Source organism: Lissotriton helveticus, chromosome 6 (assembly GCF_964261635.1).
Source record: "Lissotriton helveticus chromosome 6, aLisHel1.1, whole genome shotgun sequence".
In the NCBI taxonomy this organism is placed as follows: Eukaryota; Metazoa; Chordata; class Amphibia; order Caudata; family Salamandridae; genus Lissotriton; species Lissotriton helveticus.
This window is the reverse complement of record NC_136067.1, coordinates 519,315,984-519,334,283: the sequence shown is the minus strand read 5'-3', so window position 1 is coordinate 519,334,283 and position 18,300 is coordinate 519,315,984. Positions and strand designations below refer to the sequence as shown.

Sequence of the window (18,300 nt, the reverse complement as noted above, 5' to 3'; positions counted from 1 at the left end):
AATGTTATCTCTGTTAATGGGAGCAAATTGTCCTAGTGCTACTAATTTTGATGACATTTGCTCGATACTTGTTGCTATGCATTACTTTGGAGAAACGTTTGGAGCTACAATTTAGGTTTCAAACATTTGTATTTGGATTTAACAACCCACGAGTTGCAAGAAAAATAACTGTAAAAAGAAGCAAGGGATCTGAGAACATCCCCACTCCCTCAGCAGTGCCTTTTTCTTCCTGAATTTGGATTCAGATCCAGAAACAGTTAAATATGCGCGTTGCTAAGTAACATTTCTTTTTCCTAGTGGCTTCTTTCGAGATCTGCTCTCACAGTTAGATTGAACTCAGGGTCACCGTGCCACATGAAGCCTGTTTCGTCGTAGGGTCTTTCTGTGTGATCATGTAGCACTGGACAATCAGACGTCGCTCTTTCGCCTCGTTCATTTTAAGATGCCCATGAAACATGCCATTGCTCCACATAGATCACAGGCAAGATCCCCAGTGCTTTCAGCTGAGCTCCTATTAAGTTCTTATGAAAAGTCATGATCCTGTAATTTGTGTCAGACAGCACAGAATCTAGCACTCCCCGGCCACCCATAATCAAGAGGGCTCCCTTGTGTTGCCGTGCCTGGTATATACAATCACTCAGCGGTTGGGAGGCGCAGAGGGCTCCAAATTGTGTGACATGAAGAACATAGTTGGCAATAAAGCCATCCTAAAGAGATGCAGCCCTTCACCTCCTATCCCACATATCTCTTGGATTGCTGCAGGCAGATCTGGCTGCTGGCGGCTAGGTGCAAGTATAGAGACATTAGCATGGCCCAAAGAGGAACCCCGCTATCAAGTAAGGAACAGCACTGGAGCGGTAAGAATTCAACAGAAATGTATTATTGTAAAAGCCCACGACGCTCCCAGGCATCCGGTCGGAAATCCCCAGCAGGAGGAACTGCCGTAGAACCAGACCGTAGCCTAGGAACCCCAGAGGGAACTTTTTATTTATTTTTATTTATTTATTGAATGCGATTTTATATAGCGCGAACATTACCCGAAGGTGTCAGAGCACTTTACAAAAGAACCAGTTGCGTTACATAAGGACTTTGGATTACATGAGTTACATAAGAGATACAAACAGAAAAAAATTGCAAATGTACAAGGTGTAAAGTCACACAAGGAAGAGATAAAAACAGGAGAAATTGCAAATGTACAAGGTGTAAAGTCACTCAAGGAAGAGATAGAAACAGGAAAAAATTGTACATGTACAAGTTGAAAGTCACTCAAGAAGAGATACAAACAGATAAACTCTAAAATCACGTAGGAATGGTAGTAAGTATAAAAGTGTACTACATATACTAGTGGTTAGAATTCTATATTTACAAATAACAAGTTCACACAGGAATACATTTTAACAGCAATTAGGCTTGGACAATTATATAATACATATTTACATATAAATTTAAGGCCGTCCAGGAAAAAGAGAAACAAGGGTCATCAGACAAAATGGTATGTCCAGGTCGTGGGTATACACAGAGACCATCTCAAAAAACAAAACAAGGCGGGAAGCACAACAGTCACGAAAGTCAAGAATCAGGAGAAGAACACAGAGAGCAGGATTCCATGGAGTAAAGTCAGAGGGGGGACACAGCATAGGACAGGATTCCCTGGCGAGGAACTGGCTGTTGAGATGGGCCGGAGTTATCCAGAGGCATTATGTCCTCCGCAGGCGCCATCTTAGAGTCAGGCAGCGCCGATTACATTAGAGGGCATGCGGGAAAGACCACGCGTCCTCAACAACTGATATAGGTGAAATGTGTACACACTGCGAGGAGGATGCAGATAATGGAAGCTTCTTCAGTGAAAGACACTTAAGAGGGTAGAAGCCCAAATGGAATAAAAAAACAATCTCTAATTTACGAGTCCTGGAAAGAATAAACTAGGGACATTCAGTGTGAAAATGGGCATTGAACGTGATGGAGCATTGATACCTCAAAGCCTTGCAACACTACCTGAAGAATAACTAGTAACCTTTAAAGTAGTGTTCTTCTGCTACCTAGAATGACAAGAATAGGTGTCTACCACCTTGAATTTGAAAGATCTGAAATGTAAGTAAGCTTTAGCTCCAGCTTGCATTTGCCAAAAGCTTGGCACCAAGGCCCCTGCTACGGTAAGGAACCAACAATGGCCGCTAGAAGGATAGTGATGCCTGCAACACACTTGCACATTTCACAAGGTGCAAAGCCACACTAGGTGACAAATGTACATGATGCTCAAGAATGCTAACAGAAAAGCTGTTAGGTCTGCGGTCACCAACTAATCAGGAGGGAATAAGGAAGCCACGCGACCAGACAGGTAGCAACAGCAGAGGTTACATGAGAAAGGAGAAGTATGCAGAAATCAACAAATCACATGAAGCGTATGTGTAGGAGCTTGAAAAAACACACAAATATAATGGTGCATGAAAATAGACAGAAGCTTCTCATGTCCAACTGCAAACATTAAATGTCTTTCAGTGATCTAGCAATGTATATTTATTGGCAAAATAAATTGAATAAAAATACCTTATCAGTATCAATGGACAACAGTAAATTCCATCCACCGATATTCTCTGTAAGCACTAAATGAAGGGAGGTAAGATGAGGTCAAATGGAGGGAAAAGAAAAGAAAAACACCTCCCTGGGCATTAGAGTTACAAGGTGTGGCATTCAAAGAAACAAAAATATTTGGTCAAGTATTTGTTTGACGTTCTCTTTCTAACAATCACTATGATGTTGAAAACTAGATGATAATATCTTCTCAGAACTTAATACCTTACAGGAAGCCTCAGAAAATTGGAGCAGATAGTATTTGCTTGGGAATCCCATGAACACATAAAAAAGTGTTGTGTTGAATGAGTTGTTGAATGAGGTCTTGGGTTGTCCATACACTGAGCAAGGAGCATCACAATAAGTCACATTGTTTCATATGATGAGCATTAGGGGCTAATTTGTCCTCTATGTCGTCCGTAAGTCATTGTCTTAAGAGCGTCAATTGAGTGCTGTCAGGCCATCGGCACCTATGATAGGATAGCATGTGAAATGTTCTTTGTTGCAAATCAAGGAGAGTTTCAGGTGGTTGGCCACAGTTGCTTTGAGTGCTCAAACATTGCCTTCAAAGAAGTGGGAATGTTGGGTAATTGCCTGGTTTGGGACTCCACTGCCAACAAATGGAATAGCCCTAATGGAGCATGCATTTCTAACTGTAAAAATGAACAGCAATGAACCACACAGAACCCCTAGTTGATACTAAAAGATGAGTTGCCGGTTAAAGGTAAACAGCATTATGAAAGCGATTTATCTATGAATTTGAGGCCCAAAAGTGGATTTTAATTCTCTTCAAGTATATGCACATACCCAAACACACACGCACAGAAACATATAATGCCGCATTCGAGCACTTAGGCCCCAGTGATGAGGACTGACTAAAAAGTGCCACAAGAGTGCGAAATGGAGATCCTCAAAATTGATGGATGTCAAAGAAAAAGTGTTTCTTCTCCAAGAAAAATGTTTTCCCCAAGAAAAAGTTACTTTACCTTTGTTCTTTTCTCACCATGCAAAAATATACCTGTTTTTTTTCATTTGAGAAAATAGAATTCTCAAAAGATTTCCTGGGTTATGTTTGGAAAGATGTGCCTATAAATTCAACAGTTTTGAGACTTCGAATACGTTGTGAATCGACGTTAGACTGAGGATTTCTTCTGAAAAGCCATACCCCTACCTTCTTCAAAGTTGAGCCTATTATGTCATCTCCCAAATTTGCTTACAGTCTTATACCAGAATAAATAATAGTCTCTTCTCAGCAGGTTTGCAACAGGTATACATTGACAATGCCCTCCCCGGAAAGCCTCGCCTAGAAATCCGTTGATAGGCCCCTGGGAATTCATTTATTGTCCCAAGTACCTTCCCTCCTGCATTCCACGTGGTAACATATTTAAAGCTTCTAATTAAATGCCATTTTAAATAGTGATGCTATGTTTATACCGTTTTGAATTTTTCAGGTGGTTTCCATTACATTTACCATGTACAACCAATATGCAATTTAGGTGCACCACAGTTCACCGAGCTGCCCATAAAATGATCTAAGTTCAGATAAATATATATATTTTTTAAATTGGATATGACAAGATCAGTACATTAAAATATGAAAGAAATCACCTATTATTTCCTGTACTTCATTCTGATTCATTGCCGGCTTAGCTGCTCTGTCTTTTGAAGACGACGATTTTGCTCCGGTCAGGCTATGCGTAGCCATATACTCGTGGGTGTAAAGAGCTTGCATTAAATCATTGATAAACTTTTGGGGTTTACTCTTGTTACAAAGTGCTATTTGCCATTTTTCAATCTTAAACTGAAATATAAAAAAGACATTGACAAGTATGTAACAACTATTTGTAGATACCGTAAATGCTCAAAGAAATTTTTAACTATGTATTAGTACAAACTGGAATCCAAACACTTCTGAATTTGGTAACTTTTATTACCTTTTATTCAACTTACTGAAAATAAAATGCCAAACTGGTACAACACATTAACTTTCGAGGTTGCTCAGGCATCTTATTTAGACGATATTCAAAACTAGTTTTAAAAGGATTAAAAGTGTTAGCCAAGAGAGCATTTTTCCCATGCATTGAAAACAAGCATTGGCAAAGCCGTAAAGTCTCACCTAAATGAGAGCTACTGGCTTTGTCAATGTTTTCTAGCCATGTTGTACAGCAGCGTGGCTGAAGTGCAAGTTAGAAAGAAAAATGATAAGACTCGGCTAGTGCTTGCTGTGTCATATCTTTTTTTTCTTGCAGGACGGGAGGGGGCAAACAACAACCTTTGAGGTAGGCAGGACAAGCAACAACAGCGCAGAAGGGCGACAGTAGGGATGGGCAAGGAACAATAATGCAAGTGGGACAGGCAAGCATCAACGCAGGACGGAGCGGGAAGTAGGAGTCAAGCAACAACAATGTTGGAGGGACGGGGCAAACAGCAACAATGTGGGAGGGGGCTGCGCAAGCAGCAACAGCGCCCACAGGTGCAAAAGGGATGGGAACAGCATGTAACAATGCGCAAGGAAGCAGCAACATGGGATGGGGTGGGCAGGGCGCTGCAAGCAAGCAACAGCACAGGAGCAGGAGGATGGGACAGGGCAAGCCAGCAACAACACAGGAGGGGGCAGGTTGGGATGGGGCTAGCAAGCCACAATGCAGCAGGGGGCAGTTTGGATGGGGCAAGCAACAAGGTGGGAGGGGCCAAGCAATGGGAGGGTGGAGATGGCCTTCCAACACCTGCACTCTGATGGAGTGCCACAACTAAAAGAAAAAAAGTCGTTCTGAAAGTGCAAGTAGTAGAAAGTCTCTGGATGAGGAAGCAGTACTTGGGCCATGCTTCAGGAGAGGGACAAACACAAGAAGAGAAAGCAAAGACAGGGCGCGCTGATCAAGGGGATGCAAGGAAAGGAGGGACGATGAAGCCGACCAATGTTAAGCAATGGAAGGGCTCTAAGCTCCCTCTAAGTAAGCCACATGTCTCTCAAACTAGAGCTCATGTGCAGTCTCAGGCAAGACCTATGAAGAGTTACATTCAGACCCATTACAGTTGGAAGCAACATCTTGAATTTATAACTATACATTCCTCAGAAAGGCTCACTTGTCAAAAACATCATAAATCCAATCTAAAGCCGGTAAGCAAAATTATGTTTAGATTCACCTTTATTAAAATGAGGGCTTTGCAAATTAATCCTACCCGATGTTTGCATTTCCTGATTGGGGCTATTACCTCAATTACAAGTGGGCCATTCCATTATGATATATGCAGTAATCTCTGTTGCTTTAAAGCTTTGCACTATGTGTAATTTTATTCAGGTATATTCCAACATTCAGTCTGCCGATATTTACACAGGGAAAGTGCCTCGTAAAGAATAGTTTGGTAAGCTGTGAGTTCTGTATGCTATTTCCCATTTATCTGGTGCCGACTCATAATAGGTGACATACTGTCCCTATTAATAGTGCATCATGTGTCGTTATTTTCTGGATAGGGAAATACTCCATTCCTGTATAATGCCTTCTAAAATTTAGCACAGGGGTGTGCGATCACCATATCAGGGATAAGTCGATTGGGTCTGTCCGCGGCATAACCTGGAAGGGGGAACTTATGGAGGGGAAGAACATCGTGTCGGGGCGAGGCAGGGGCCCTCCTCTTCCGAATAATCACAGGGTGGGCACTAAGCTTGCGAAGGAGAACAACAGGGTCATTAGCTGTGTGCTACTCAATGTGAGGTCGATGGCCAGACACAAATACCAACTTGAGTGTCTAATACAGACAGAAGATCCGGATGTACTATTTCTTACAGAGACCTGGGCCAACGATAGCAGTGACCCTGATTGGAACATCGCTGTCCCTTCAGGCTATACAGTTGCAAATATCAACCGAGCTGAAGGAAGGGGGGGTGGTTTAGCCATAATCCACTGATCCTCGCTTACTCTGCAGGCTATGCCTGAGAGCCTGGAGGGTGCAGAAGCAATGAACTTCACTTTGAAATCTGACAATACCTCCTCGTTCTCTGGCTTACTAATTTATAGGCCCCCTGGCCCTAGAGCCCCGTTTTCAGCGGCAATCCAATCCCACCTAGAGAACTCCCTGGAGCACGATTATTATACTATTCTGGGAGATTTTAACTTTTACTTTGAGAGCACAAATAACCCGGAGACACTTAACCTCCTGGACATACTCTCTTGTCATAATTTGGAGCAGATTGTTAATGAACCCACTCACAATGCGGGCCATACCTTGGACGCTATCTGCACTAATATGCCTCATGTTGCAAAAAGCAAGGTAACGCCAATGGTATGGTCTGATCACTTTGCAGTGTTTTTCACCATTCTGCTCACCAACTCCTCTATTAGAAGGAGACTTAGGCCCCCCCCAGGAAATTCCGGGCTTGGAAATCAGTCACCAGGTCAGATTTACTAGGTGCTCTTGAGGAAAGAGTAGGGGCCTACCCTGATGCCAACCAGGCGGCTACGGCCTTACAAGTCAGCCTTCTTTATACGGCCAACCTGGTAGCACCGGAGAAGGCACTTAGAGTGCCGCAAAAACGGGTTTCCTCTCCTTGGTATTCGTCAGATTTAAAAATGGCCAAAATTAAGTGCAGACAGAAAGAGCAGGTGTGGAGAACGAATTATGACCCATCCCACAAGAAAATCTATTGTGCTGCACTAGAGGACTATAAGAACCTAATCATTCAGACAAAAAACCTCCTATTATTCTAAGAAGATCCAAGATGCTGCCCACTCTAGTAGAGAACTATTCTCCACTGTTAACACCCTTCTGAGTTGTCCACGGGGCACTAGATTTCAGCCAGACAAAGCATTTACGGATAAGCTGGCGTCCTACTTCCAGAATAAGGTACAATCCGTGTATAACGATCTGTCTAGAGCAGCTAATAGGATACAGATCAAGCAAGATGGGCACGGTGGCACCTGTAGAGCACAAAGTGGCTTCTCACTGTTTTCCCCTTTGGACGAGAATACACTGGCTGACTTGCTGTTGAAAACCAAGTCAGGCTCTCCGATGGACCCTTGTCCACCTTTCGTGCTCCATCTGGCACCGGCAGAGATAAGTGCCCTACTATTGCCAGTCTTGAATCAGGTCTTGAGCTCGGGAGTCTTTCCATCAGCTTGGAAAAAAGGCCTGTATTCGCCCCCTGCTAAAAAAGCCAAAGTTAGACCCCTCCGATGAAAAGAGTTATCGTCTCATCTCCTGCCTGCCGCTGCCAGCTAAACTGGTGGAGAAAGCCATGAATGGGGAGTTATCTTTCTATCTCGAGACACGCCATATTCTCGATATAGCACCCAGCATGGCTTCCATGTAAATCATTCCACGGAAACGGCCTTACTGATGGCAGCGGAGGAAATTCGGAAAGGGATGGATGAGTGAGGCAGAGTCACACTGGTTCTGCTGGATCTAACAGCGGCCTTCGACACCGTAAATCATGAGGTACTCATCCAACGGCTACAGGATGTTGGTGTCGAGGGCCCAGCGTTAGATCTCCTCACCTCCTTTCTATCTGACAGGGAAAAAGTCATCGTCTGGAATGGCCATCAGTCAGACAAATTTTCCCTCCCAGGAGGAGTCCCTCAGGGTTCGGCGCTATCGCCCACCTTGTTTAACATTTACGTCTCCCCTTTGGCCAAGATAATAAAGAACCTGGGCTTCAAGCTAGTGTCATATGCTGATGACACTCAGCTGATCGTCTCTGTGTCCCACTCTGTGGATTCCAAGGCTGCTGATTTCTCCGGCTGTATGTCGGAGGTCATGGAGTGGATGAACTTGAACTTTTTGAAGTTGAACACAGAAAAGACGGAAGTCCTAGAGTTTGGACAGAAAGCGTCTATTTGGAACCATAGCTGGTGGCCCACATCGGCGGGAGCCTGTCCGGTTCCATTGGCGAAAGCAAGGAACCTAGGGTTCATTTTCGATAAAGATCTGTCCTGGAAGCCTCAGGTGAATCAGGTGGTCTCTGCCTGCTTCTTTACGCTTAAGGGGCTACGAAAGATTCTACCTTTTATTCCATATCATCTTAGGAAATCTGTCATAATCGCTACTATCTTTTCTAGAATAGATTATGGCAACACCCTCTATTTGGGAGTAGGGTGCGCTCAAATGGCCAAGTTGCAATCTATTCAGAATGCCGCAGCCAGACTACTTCTCCACCTGCCTAAATATCACTCCACCTCACAGGCCATCAGGCAGCTTCACTGGCTCCCAGTTAAGAGGCGGATTGACTTTAAAGCACTCTGTTTGGTTCACAAAGCATTGGCGGGAGTGGGGGCCTCTGACCTTCAAAACCTATTCACATGGTACCAGCCAAATCGATCTTTGAGGTTTGCCTCTCAAGGGCTGGCTATGGTCTCTAAGATCAATAGACAATGCTGGGGAGGGAAGGGTTTCTCCCATCTGGCCTCTAGGCTTTGGAACTCTTTACCACAGCAGTTAAGACGAATTTCCAACCATAGGCTGTTCAGGAAGGAAATCAAGACGTGGCTTTTTACTCTATAGGACATTGGCCAGCACATATCTTAGTTACCATGCACAGCGCCAAGACGCCTCGGCATTAGTGCGCTTTAGAAATACCTTCACTCACTCACTCAATCTGAATTGGGGCCCTAATGTATTTCTCTAACCGAAACTTGGAAACATTATAATAAAATGTCTATTTTAGGCTATTTCACATTCCCAAGTGTGCTGCATGTCCTCTACTATATGGAAAATGTGCCCGCGGATCCAATGCTCGGAAAAACACAACATAATCCTGTGAAATCTATAAGCCTGGTCCTTGATTAAATCTAAGCACTTTGTTATTTTGCACCTTGTATTCAGATTTTAGAATCCGTTTTTTACGACCAATTTTAGCTGAGATATGTTTTAAAACACACCAAGATTTACTGTTTTTACAACACTATGAGTCCCCAACAATTTGTTATGCAATATTGAATTTTATTACTCAAGCAAGGAGTTTAAGGAAAGAATATGCAGTGTGACTCACCATCATCATAAACTTTATTCGATTTGACAAGTAAATCATAAAAGCACAAAAACGACAACACATTCAATGAAAATATGTCATGGAGTAAAATGCATAATTTAAGTAAAATACTAAAAATCATTAATGCCAAATCCTATAAAACCATAAGAAATACATACAAATAAGTTAAGAAACGAAATGGCAACACTATAAGACTATTCCAGTGTACATTTCTTGGCAATTCTGTCACCCTCAAAAGAATCCCATTCCCAGCCTGCAAAAAAGATAAAGTCCATATGAAGATGCTATAGCGTACGCTAAGAATTGATACACTCAGTTATTTCCGTATTATTAGGGCTCCTCTTATAAAATGTAAGACAGCAACACAAATATCAAAAGAGTAGAGAGACTGTAAGTGATTAAAAACCTTCTCTATAACACACAGTAATGACGTTATGGAAAGGCAATGCTGAAGTGCAATTTAGTATTTTATGTTGACTTTATTGTGTGTGATCTGTTTGTAATCTATTTTTTACTCTGTGCTTTTATCGCCTTTTTGACCGAATAAAGATTATTTGATGATGATTAAATCTATGATGTGCAATTTTCCAAAATAAAGTGTTTTTCTACATAATATAGTGCATATATGAAAAGCAACACAATGACAGTTTCTGAATTAATCCAGAGTCCAAGTATATTTTGGAAAAAAGTAGACTTCAGTATAAATAGTGCGCACAATGTAATCTATCTAATAGTAATTCCTAACTTCACCACTTGTTTCAGTCACTTCCAGCCTTATTAAAACAATCTTGTTAGTGAGGAACAGAATGTAAAAAGCAGTCTCTAGTCATTTGAGTGTTGTTCAAGTGTGGGGATCATTATGATGACAGAAGGATCGCCATCGCCGGGCCGGCGGTGAGGTCTGTCAGCCCTGCGGACCGCGATTCTCCCACGCCATATTACAATGGCAGTGGGATTCAGATCACGACAGTGGCAGAGGCAAAGCCCGTCTGCCATGGAACCACCACAAGCAATTGTTACGATTGCCTGGCGGAACGGTCTACATCCACAAAATGGTGGCAGTGTCTAGCAAGCAGTGATGCTGTTAAAAGGCAGGCAGAGTTTGGTTTCAGGGGCCCGTTGCGGGCCCCCCTTGTGTTGGGGGCAGGTGAGGGTGCACTGGGTGGGTGCCCATGGTACCTCCTGACATTTCACTGCACCAAGTGGCAGGCACAGGGTAGTGCCTGCTATGTAGTGCAGTGAAATGCACATCATGCTAATTTTTACATCGCAGTGGTGCTGCTGTCAGCAGCCACTGCTGCAATGTTTAGGGTGCGGAACAGGACCGCTGCGGTGGCGGTCCCATCATAATAGGGTATGCGGGACCGCCGCATGCATGGCAGACGACGGTCACGGTTTCCACCACCATGGTGGATGGAGCCAGTCCGTCCGCCATCGTAATGAGCCCCTGTGTTTCTACGAATAACCAAGCACCATCAGCACCAAAAAATACGTATACAGTTCCATTGAGAAGTGTACGGGCAATTCGTTGCTAGCTCTTGAAAAGTAGCGAATCCATAGCCGCTTCAGTATGTCACTTTAGAATGGACAGGGGCACGAGTAGGGACTTGAAACTAAAGATCCAACTCCACTGACCAACATACAGGAAATTAATAAGAACGGCGCATTTAAAGAAAGATGAACTTAATTAGACAAGCCTTCGCACAGCCAGAAAACTAAGGGGCTCAGGCACATTTTGGTGTCTTGTTAACAATCTCACCTGGGGAAAAGAAAAAGAAATAGTAATATCACGCCAAACAAGTGGGGGAAATATTTACAACAATTAAATAAAATGCCAACCCCACTGTTGATATGGCCTGCAAACACAGGGGATACAGAGGTGGGGACACTGTCCTGGGAACTGATATCAGTAGCAGGGTGTCCTAATATATACATTAACATGGTTGAAGTAACATCAATCAGAGCTCATCAAATCATGTTGCTCTGAATCAGTTAATATATAGGCAGCTATGGGGAAGGGTGCATGTGAGGTGGGGTGCTGTGCCCTAGGGTGCCTCCAAGTGATCTGATGCAATAATAAGTTTTAGTATAGCGCCTATAGATTAATCCTCCAGATTCTACCTAATCAGACAGTCAGTAAAAAGTAAATTCAATTCAATTCTTGAAAAGTAGCTAATCCATAGGCACTTCAGTAGGTCTCAGGTCTGAGCAGTGGTAATCAGCTCATGCAACTTAACGATCCTGATCTAAGTGATCCCTTTCTTACGTGGTGCAGGTCACAATAGAGTACAAGGATGCTAGCAGTAAGGTAGAAAGGGAGAGTGAATCTATGTGGCTGTCTTGTTGTTCTTCCTAATTGTGCTTTGGTACAGATGTTGTTAAAGTGAGCATCAAAATTACATTATCTTCAAACCTCACCATGGATGGGAAAACAACTCATATTTATTTGGGTGTTCTTGGTCTTACTGGTGTAGCTGCAATGATGTTGCCAGGTTCAAAACTCTCCATGGTGAGATATGAAACCAATATTCCTATTCCAGATTTGTTTCTAAGTTCTAGCTTCTACAAGAATTTGAGTTTTTGAATTGTACAGCAATGTGTGTTTGTACCCCACTTTAATACCATCTTCTATGACATGCATGCTTTGCAAGACATATTTACCAACAAGCATTTCAGGTAAGTTTTTTGTGGTGTTAAATCTGTGTTTGTCTATTCTTACATGTAGCTTGTTAGACCTGATAGCCTTAGGGTGGTCTTCCCTCCAATTTTTTGCCTCCCTCCTACACTTTTCTGACCTCGTTTTCGCTGGCTTTAGGACTTTGCACACTTTACCACTGCTAATCAGTACTAAAGTGCTTGTACTCCCTCCCCTAAACATGGTAATATTGGCTCCTCTCCAATTGTCTTCTTTAATTGACTTATAAGTCCCAGGTAAAGTGCACTGCATGTCTGCAAATGAAATGCTACTAGCGGGCCTGCTGCACTTGTTGTGGGTGACAGCTGGGCTTTGTGTATTCCCCCTAGACAGCCACACACAATGTGAGCTTAGGTGTGACTTGATGGGCCGGCCTGGCAGGATGGGAGAGAGCAGCTGGACCCAGCCTCACTTACACCTGAATAGGCTGTTTCCTTTCCCCATGCAACGAGCTGCATATCCACCTGTAGTGAGTCTGGGCCAGGCTAGGAAGGGATGACCTCTGTGCGCTTCAAATACATGTTTTTGAAGTCTCCCCACTTCAAAGGCACAACCTGGTTTAATTACTAGACCTCTGACACCACAAATTAAGTACACTTCTGGACATGTGAAGATTCTGCCAAAAAGAAGGACTTGTATGGCGCTGAAGGACTGCCACTCCGCTTGACTGCTGCCTTGCTGGATTCCTGCCTCTTTGTGTTGTTCTTCTGCCTGCTGTTCCCCCGGCCTGCATGAGAGGGACGGGACCTGCATCACTTGAACCCAGAGTGACTCCAAGTGCTAGCTGAATGGCCTCCTGATCTGAAGTCTCAGGGACATAAAATACTTCCAACCACCCTCCTTCTGCACCTGTACTCTGCCATCTGTGTGTCTGCCTTGCCAAATGGTGCCACCCCAGTCCTGGACCCTTGGAAGTGGGTCTAAGGTGTTTGCTCCAGCCAAACCCATGCATCTTCTGTCGAACCAGCGCCCCACTGCGGTTGCATGGATCAGAACCGGCACATAGCTCTTGTTGTGAGGATCAGAACCAGTGCATTGCTTCTGTTGTGTGGTTCAGAACCGGTGTATCGCTCCTGTTGCATGGATCAGAACTGGCGCATCCCTCCTGTATCGTGGATCAGAACTGGTACATCTCCTCTGCTGTGTGGATCGGCCTGACGCATTGCCTTCCGAACCACCACTGCATGATAATCTTCCTGGTGCAAGGTCTTCACATCCCCGTTGATGGCATCCTCGATACAGATGCTGAATCACTGCACCGCAGCTCTCTGCTGATTGGAGCCAACGCATCGCCGCTGCTGTGTGGATCAGTACCGGCGCATCGCTGCCACTGCATGGATCGATACTGACGCATCACCTCGGCTGCACCCCGCATCTTTGATGCCTCTAGGATTTAGGTAATTTGGTTCAGAGGACCTCACTGGGTCCCTTTATTCAGCTCACGCTCCATCGCGATAGGACTGAACGTTTGACTTTGTCCTGGACTGGTGTGACCAGATCTCCCAAGTAAGCACTTATTGCTTCTAAGTGCTATTTCACAGTTAATTCTTTAAAAATGAATAAGTTAAGTTCTATTTATTGGCTTTTTGTTGTTTTGGTCTTGATTTATTTATTAAATCAAACTCTATTATTCCACCCTTGTGAGGAATCTTTTTGTGTGGTATTCTCACTGTTTTACTGTTTAAAGTGTTGCACCAATACTTTACACACTGCCTATAAGTTAAGCTTGGTTCAACAATGATGTGATGGTGCACTTTGTCGTTTAAGGTGTTAACCAGTGAGGCTGCAATCTCCACTCCAGGTATCGAGTTGGCTGAGTTCTTCTAGTCTTTTAAACGGCTTTAAGAGGACTTGAAGTATTATGCTCTTGCAAAGCCAAGCGGAACTTCTCCTCAGAAGCCCATCAAAGATATGGCACATAATGAGGTTTTCATACTTCAAATGTCCCTGCTCAGGAGCTGTAAACCATAGGACTCATACTGTGGAAGTAGTGATCACGATCGTCTGACATTGACATGTTGTTTCAACTAGAATGCCCAACTGAATGAATAATTTAAAGGTCCCTAAAAGAAATTTTTTAATTTCATTTTATCAAAACTAAAACTGAGAAGAGCGGTATGCAATCAAAATGCAGTAAATTCAAAGATAGGGATGCTCCTTATCATCAACTCTAAGTCACACTTGAAATGTTGGTCAGTTTGCAGTTAATGGAAAGGTGTGTCTAGGAGGTAGCAATGCAGACAGGTACCCATATAAGCGCTACCCTATATGAAAACACAGTTTTACTCTCCATGCCATTTATGTAGTTCCTATCATCTGCCCAACTGTTATTCCACACATATGCAACAAGCAGACAGGAAATAAACCACCAGATTGGCATTGTCTACCTATGGCAAAAACAGTGTTTTGTTCAATAAAGAAATACACAGGTTTGAAACTTGACAGGTATTGCTTAGAAATTGTTAAAGCAACGCTTCTAAAAATAATATATTCCAGAGTATTTGTTTGTGAAATGTATTAAAGTAAGGACAGTATGAAGGGGCATAAAAGCTTAAGGGTATTGAGCATAGGGGTTAAGTGTTGATGGTATATGGTTTAGGGTATGGCATTAAGAATTAAGGGCTTGGGGTGTGAGGTTAATGGTTTGAGGTACACAGGATACAGGTTACGAGTTAGGAGTAAAGGGTTGGGGTACAGGATTAAGGGTATAAAGTGCAGAGATTAAGGGAAGGGGAAGGTTAAGAAAATCGGGCTGACGGTTTGAGGTATTGGGTTGAGTTACATGCTTGAGATATAGGGATTGAGGAGCAATACGTTACGAAAGAGGGTTTAGATTAAATGTATAGGTTGAAGTGGTAAAAGGTATAGGGTTAAATGTTAATGGTAAAGGGTTAGGGGGCAAAGTTAGGGGTGTAGGGTTAAGGTCTGGGTGTGATGTTAGTGGTTTGAAGTACATGGCTAAATTTTAGGATACGCTGGTTTGGGATATGAGGTCTGGGATTAAATGTATGGGGTAGCTCATAATTCAATATGTTTACTCTAATATGTGATGGTGGGTGTTACAGTTACATTTAACCAATCTGTGCGAGAAAAAAATATGAAGGGCTGCTATTCAAATCAACACTGCACTTAATTTATTTCAGCAGTGCACTCTTTAGTTTCACAGTGATGCAATTAGAAGGCTTAAAACGAACTGATACTGTTTCTCAATTTACCGAAGGTACAAACTGCAGTTTTATCTGCAATACTCCTCTCTTTAGTCTAATTCCTTCGTTTTAACACTATTGGTATCTATGTACAGATTGTGCCCACGGTGACTCCATTACAGCCATATAAAAAACGGGGCAATTGTTGCCATCAGATACGAGAAACACACATAACAAAGGTGTAATCTAGGAAGTATTGGTAGTTTGATGTATTTATCAAATATTCTATTTATAAATGTATTTATCAAATACTCCATTTATACATTTACCATTTGATGCACTGCATACCATTCAGATTCAATGGGCTCTTAAACCAGAAAGACCTAACAACACACTAACAAGGAAAAACATCACTGACCTGCTCAATAACAGTTGGCTCCTCTTTCACCACAGTTAGCAACAGTGGAGAGTTGCAGTTGCTGTGCTTAGCTGTATTGGACTCTGTCAGAGGCGTATTTTGTGTTTGCCAGCTGGTCTGTGGTGGGATGTTAGAAGCGGCTGGGGTCACCCCGCCTTTGAGTAGTGCTTCTGCCATACCCACTAGCTCCTCAAAATGTGTAACAGCTTTAGGCAAAACTGAAATAGCACAAAACAGTCTGTAAAATATGTATTCATAGCAAAGAGTTACATAGAAGCAACAGTTATTACATATTAGAACAAAGACCGTGGGCCATTAAGTCAATCTTTCTCTTGCCGGAATTTAGAGTCTTATCTCACAGCACATGAACTATTCCGGTGCCAAGGAAGGGGAAAGCAAAATGAGTCCCCAACAGCATACAAGTCTGCGAGCATCCCAAAATATTGACTTCACAATGAACATGTCTTCAGGGAGTTTATTCAACAGAATAATTGCTCTCATCAAAAAGAACCTTTTCCTTTGACAGTGACTGAAACTCACCTTTTAACCTTAATATCTTCTGTGTAATCTATATCTTGTTCTGTGGCTGCCCCCTTACCTGACCCTCATATCCCCTAACAATAAACTTATACAGAGAAATTGCATAACATTATTTCTAAATTGCTTTTATAACCAATAGCACTTTACCACAATACCAAACCATGTTAGCCCATTTCAAGACTTTCTCAAAACACACCACTTTGTTAGGATCTCACCAAAATATAGGTGCTTATGTAATGTAGGACTGTATAAAGGAATGTATGTCAACACATCGCATACTAATACCACGCGTGCCATTACAACGCGGGTATTACTATGCGATGTCAATGACATCGCATACCATTGCATCGCATACTTTTACAACGAGTATGCCTTTACCACGCATGCCATTACAACACAAAGGCATGCGTGGTAAAGCCATACTCGCAGTAAAAGTATGCAAGGTAAGTAAAATCCGTACCCCTATACAACACACTACTCCCACCCCTACTCTACCCCTAACCCAAAAACACTACCACACTACCCCTACCTCTACACCAGACACTACTCCCACCCCTATACTACCCCTAACCCCAAAACAGTACCACACTACAAGACTACCCCTACACCTACACAACACACTACTCCCACCCCTACACTACCCCTAACACAAAAAACACTACCACACTACAACACTACCCCTACTCCTACACCTACCCTAAACCTAAATCACTACACAAACACTACTACACTACCCTAAAACCTAAATCACTACACTACATAAACACTACTACACTACCCTAAACCCTAAATCACAACACTACCCTAAACCCTAAAACACTACACTACCCTAAACCCTAAAACACTAAACAAACACTACTACACTAAAACCTAAATCACTACACAAACACTACGACACTACCCTAAAACCTAAATCACTACACTACATAAATACTACTACACTACCCTAAACCCTAATACACTACACTAAACAAACACTACACTAAAACCTACATCACTACACTACACTAAAACCTAAATCACTACACTACATAACCACTACAACACTACCCTAAACCCTAATACACTACACAAACACTACAACACTACACTACACTACCCTAAAACCTAAATCACTACACTACATAAACCCTACTACACCACCCTAAACCCTAATACACTACACTAAACAAACACTACAACACTACACTACCCAAAAACCTAAATCACTACACTACATAAACACTACTACACTACCCTCCCTAATACACTACACTACACAAACACGACAACACACACTAAAACGTTTTTAAATAAAACACACACAACACAAACATTACCACACTACTTATACAGTACCCTAAACACTACAAACCCCTTTACCTCTCTCCTCTCCAGCGTCGCCGAGGGATCCTGCTTCCTCCTTCCTGTTTGGTTCTCGTCATTGTGAGGAAACAGCCTAAGTTTCCTCACAACGACATGGATAGCCGCCCCCGCCGCCATTACATCGCATGCGTTGTAATAGCGCATGCGAGGTAATGGTATGCGTGGTTTTTTAAAACGCGTTGTAACATCGCATGCTCTGTAACGCATGCGATGTAAAAGCACGCGTGGTAAAACCTGTGTTGTAATGGCTGTTCCCCGTATCCTTTCTTCTTGTTTTGTCACGGACAGAGACGCCGCCATTGAACACGCCGGGCCTTGACCCTCAAACAGGTTATTATATTGGCATTCTACTACCGCCATTCCGGATTCCAGACTCCATCATCGTCCCAAAGCTCTTGAACGTTCTCCAAGCAATTTGGAAATCTAAACGGGAACGTGCGAGGCGCAGTACCTTTACAAAAAAGTATCTGCTCATGAGCCTGGCTTATGCGTGATATATATGACGTGATCCAAGTGCAGATCTTCGGACGTTAACTACTAATGAGCATGCTTTAATGGGACAAGAAATAATTAGAATGGC

The 18,300-nt window shown here is 42.9% G+C and overlaps 1 protein-coding gene across 1 annotated transcript in view; it reads right to left on the bottom strand.

The window, feature by feature from the left end:
* Positions 1-18,300, bottom strand: part of BEND6 (BEN domain containing 6) — a 487,762-nt gene that overhangs the window by 85,805 nt on the left and 383,657 nt on the right. The window contains exons 6-7 of the mRNA XM_078646806.1: positions 15,816-16,033; positions 4,180-4,372 (exon numbers count right to left, since the gene is read on the bottom strand). Coding sequence (XP_078502932.1) covers positions 4,180-4,372; positions 15,816-16,033 — 411 coding nt within the window. The remainder of the gene's footprint in view (positions 1-4,179; positions 4,373-15,815; positions 16,034-18,300) is intronic.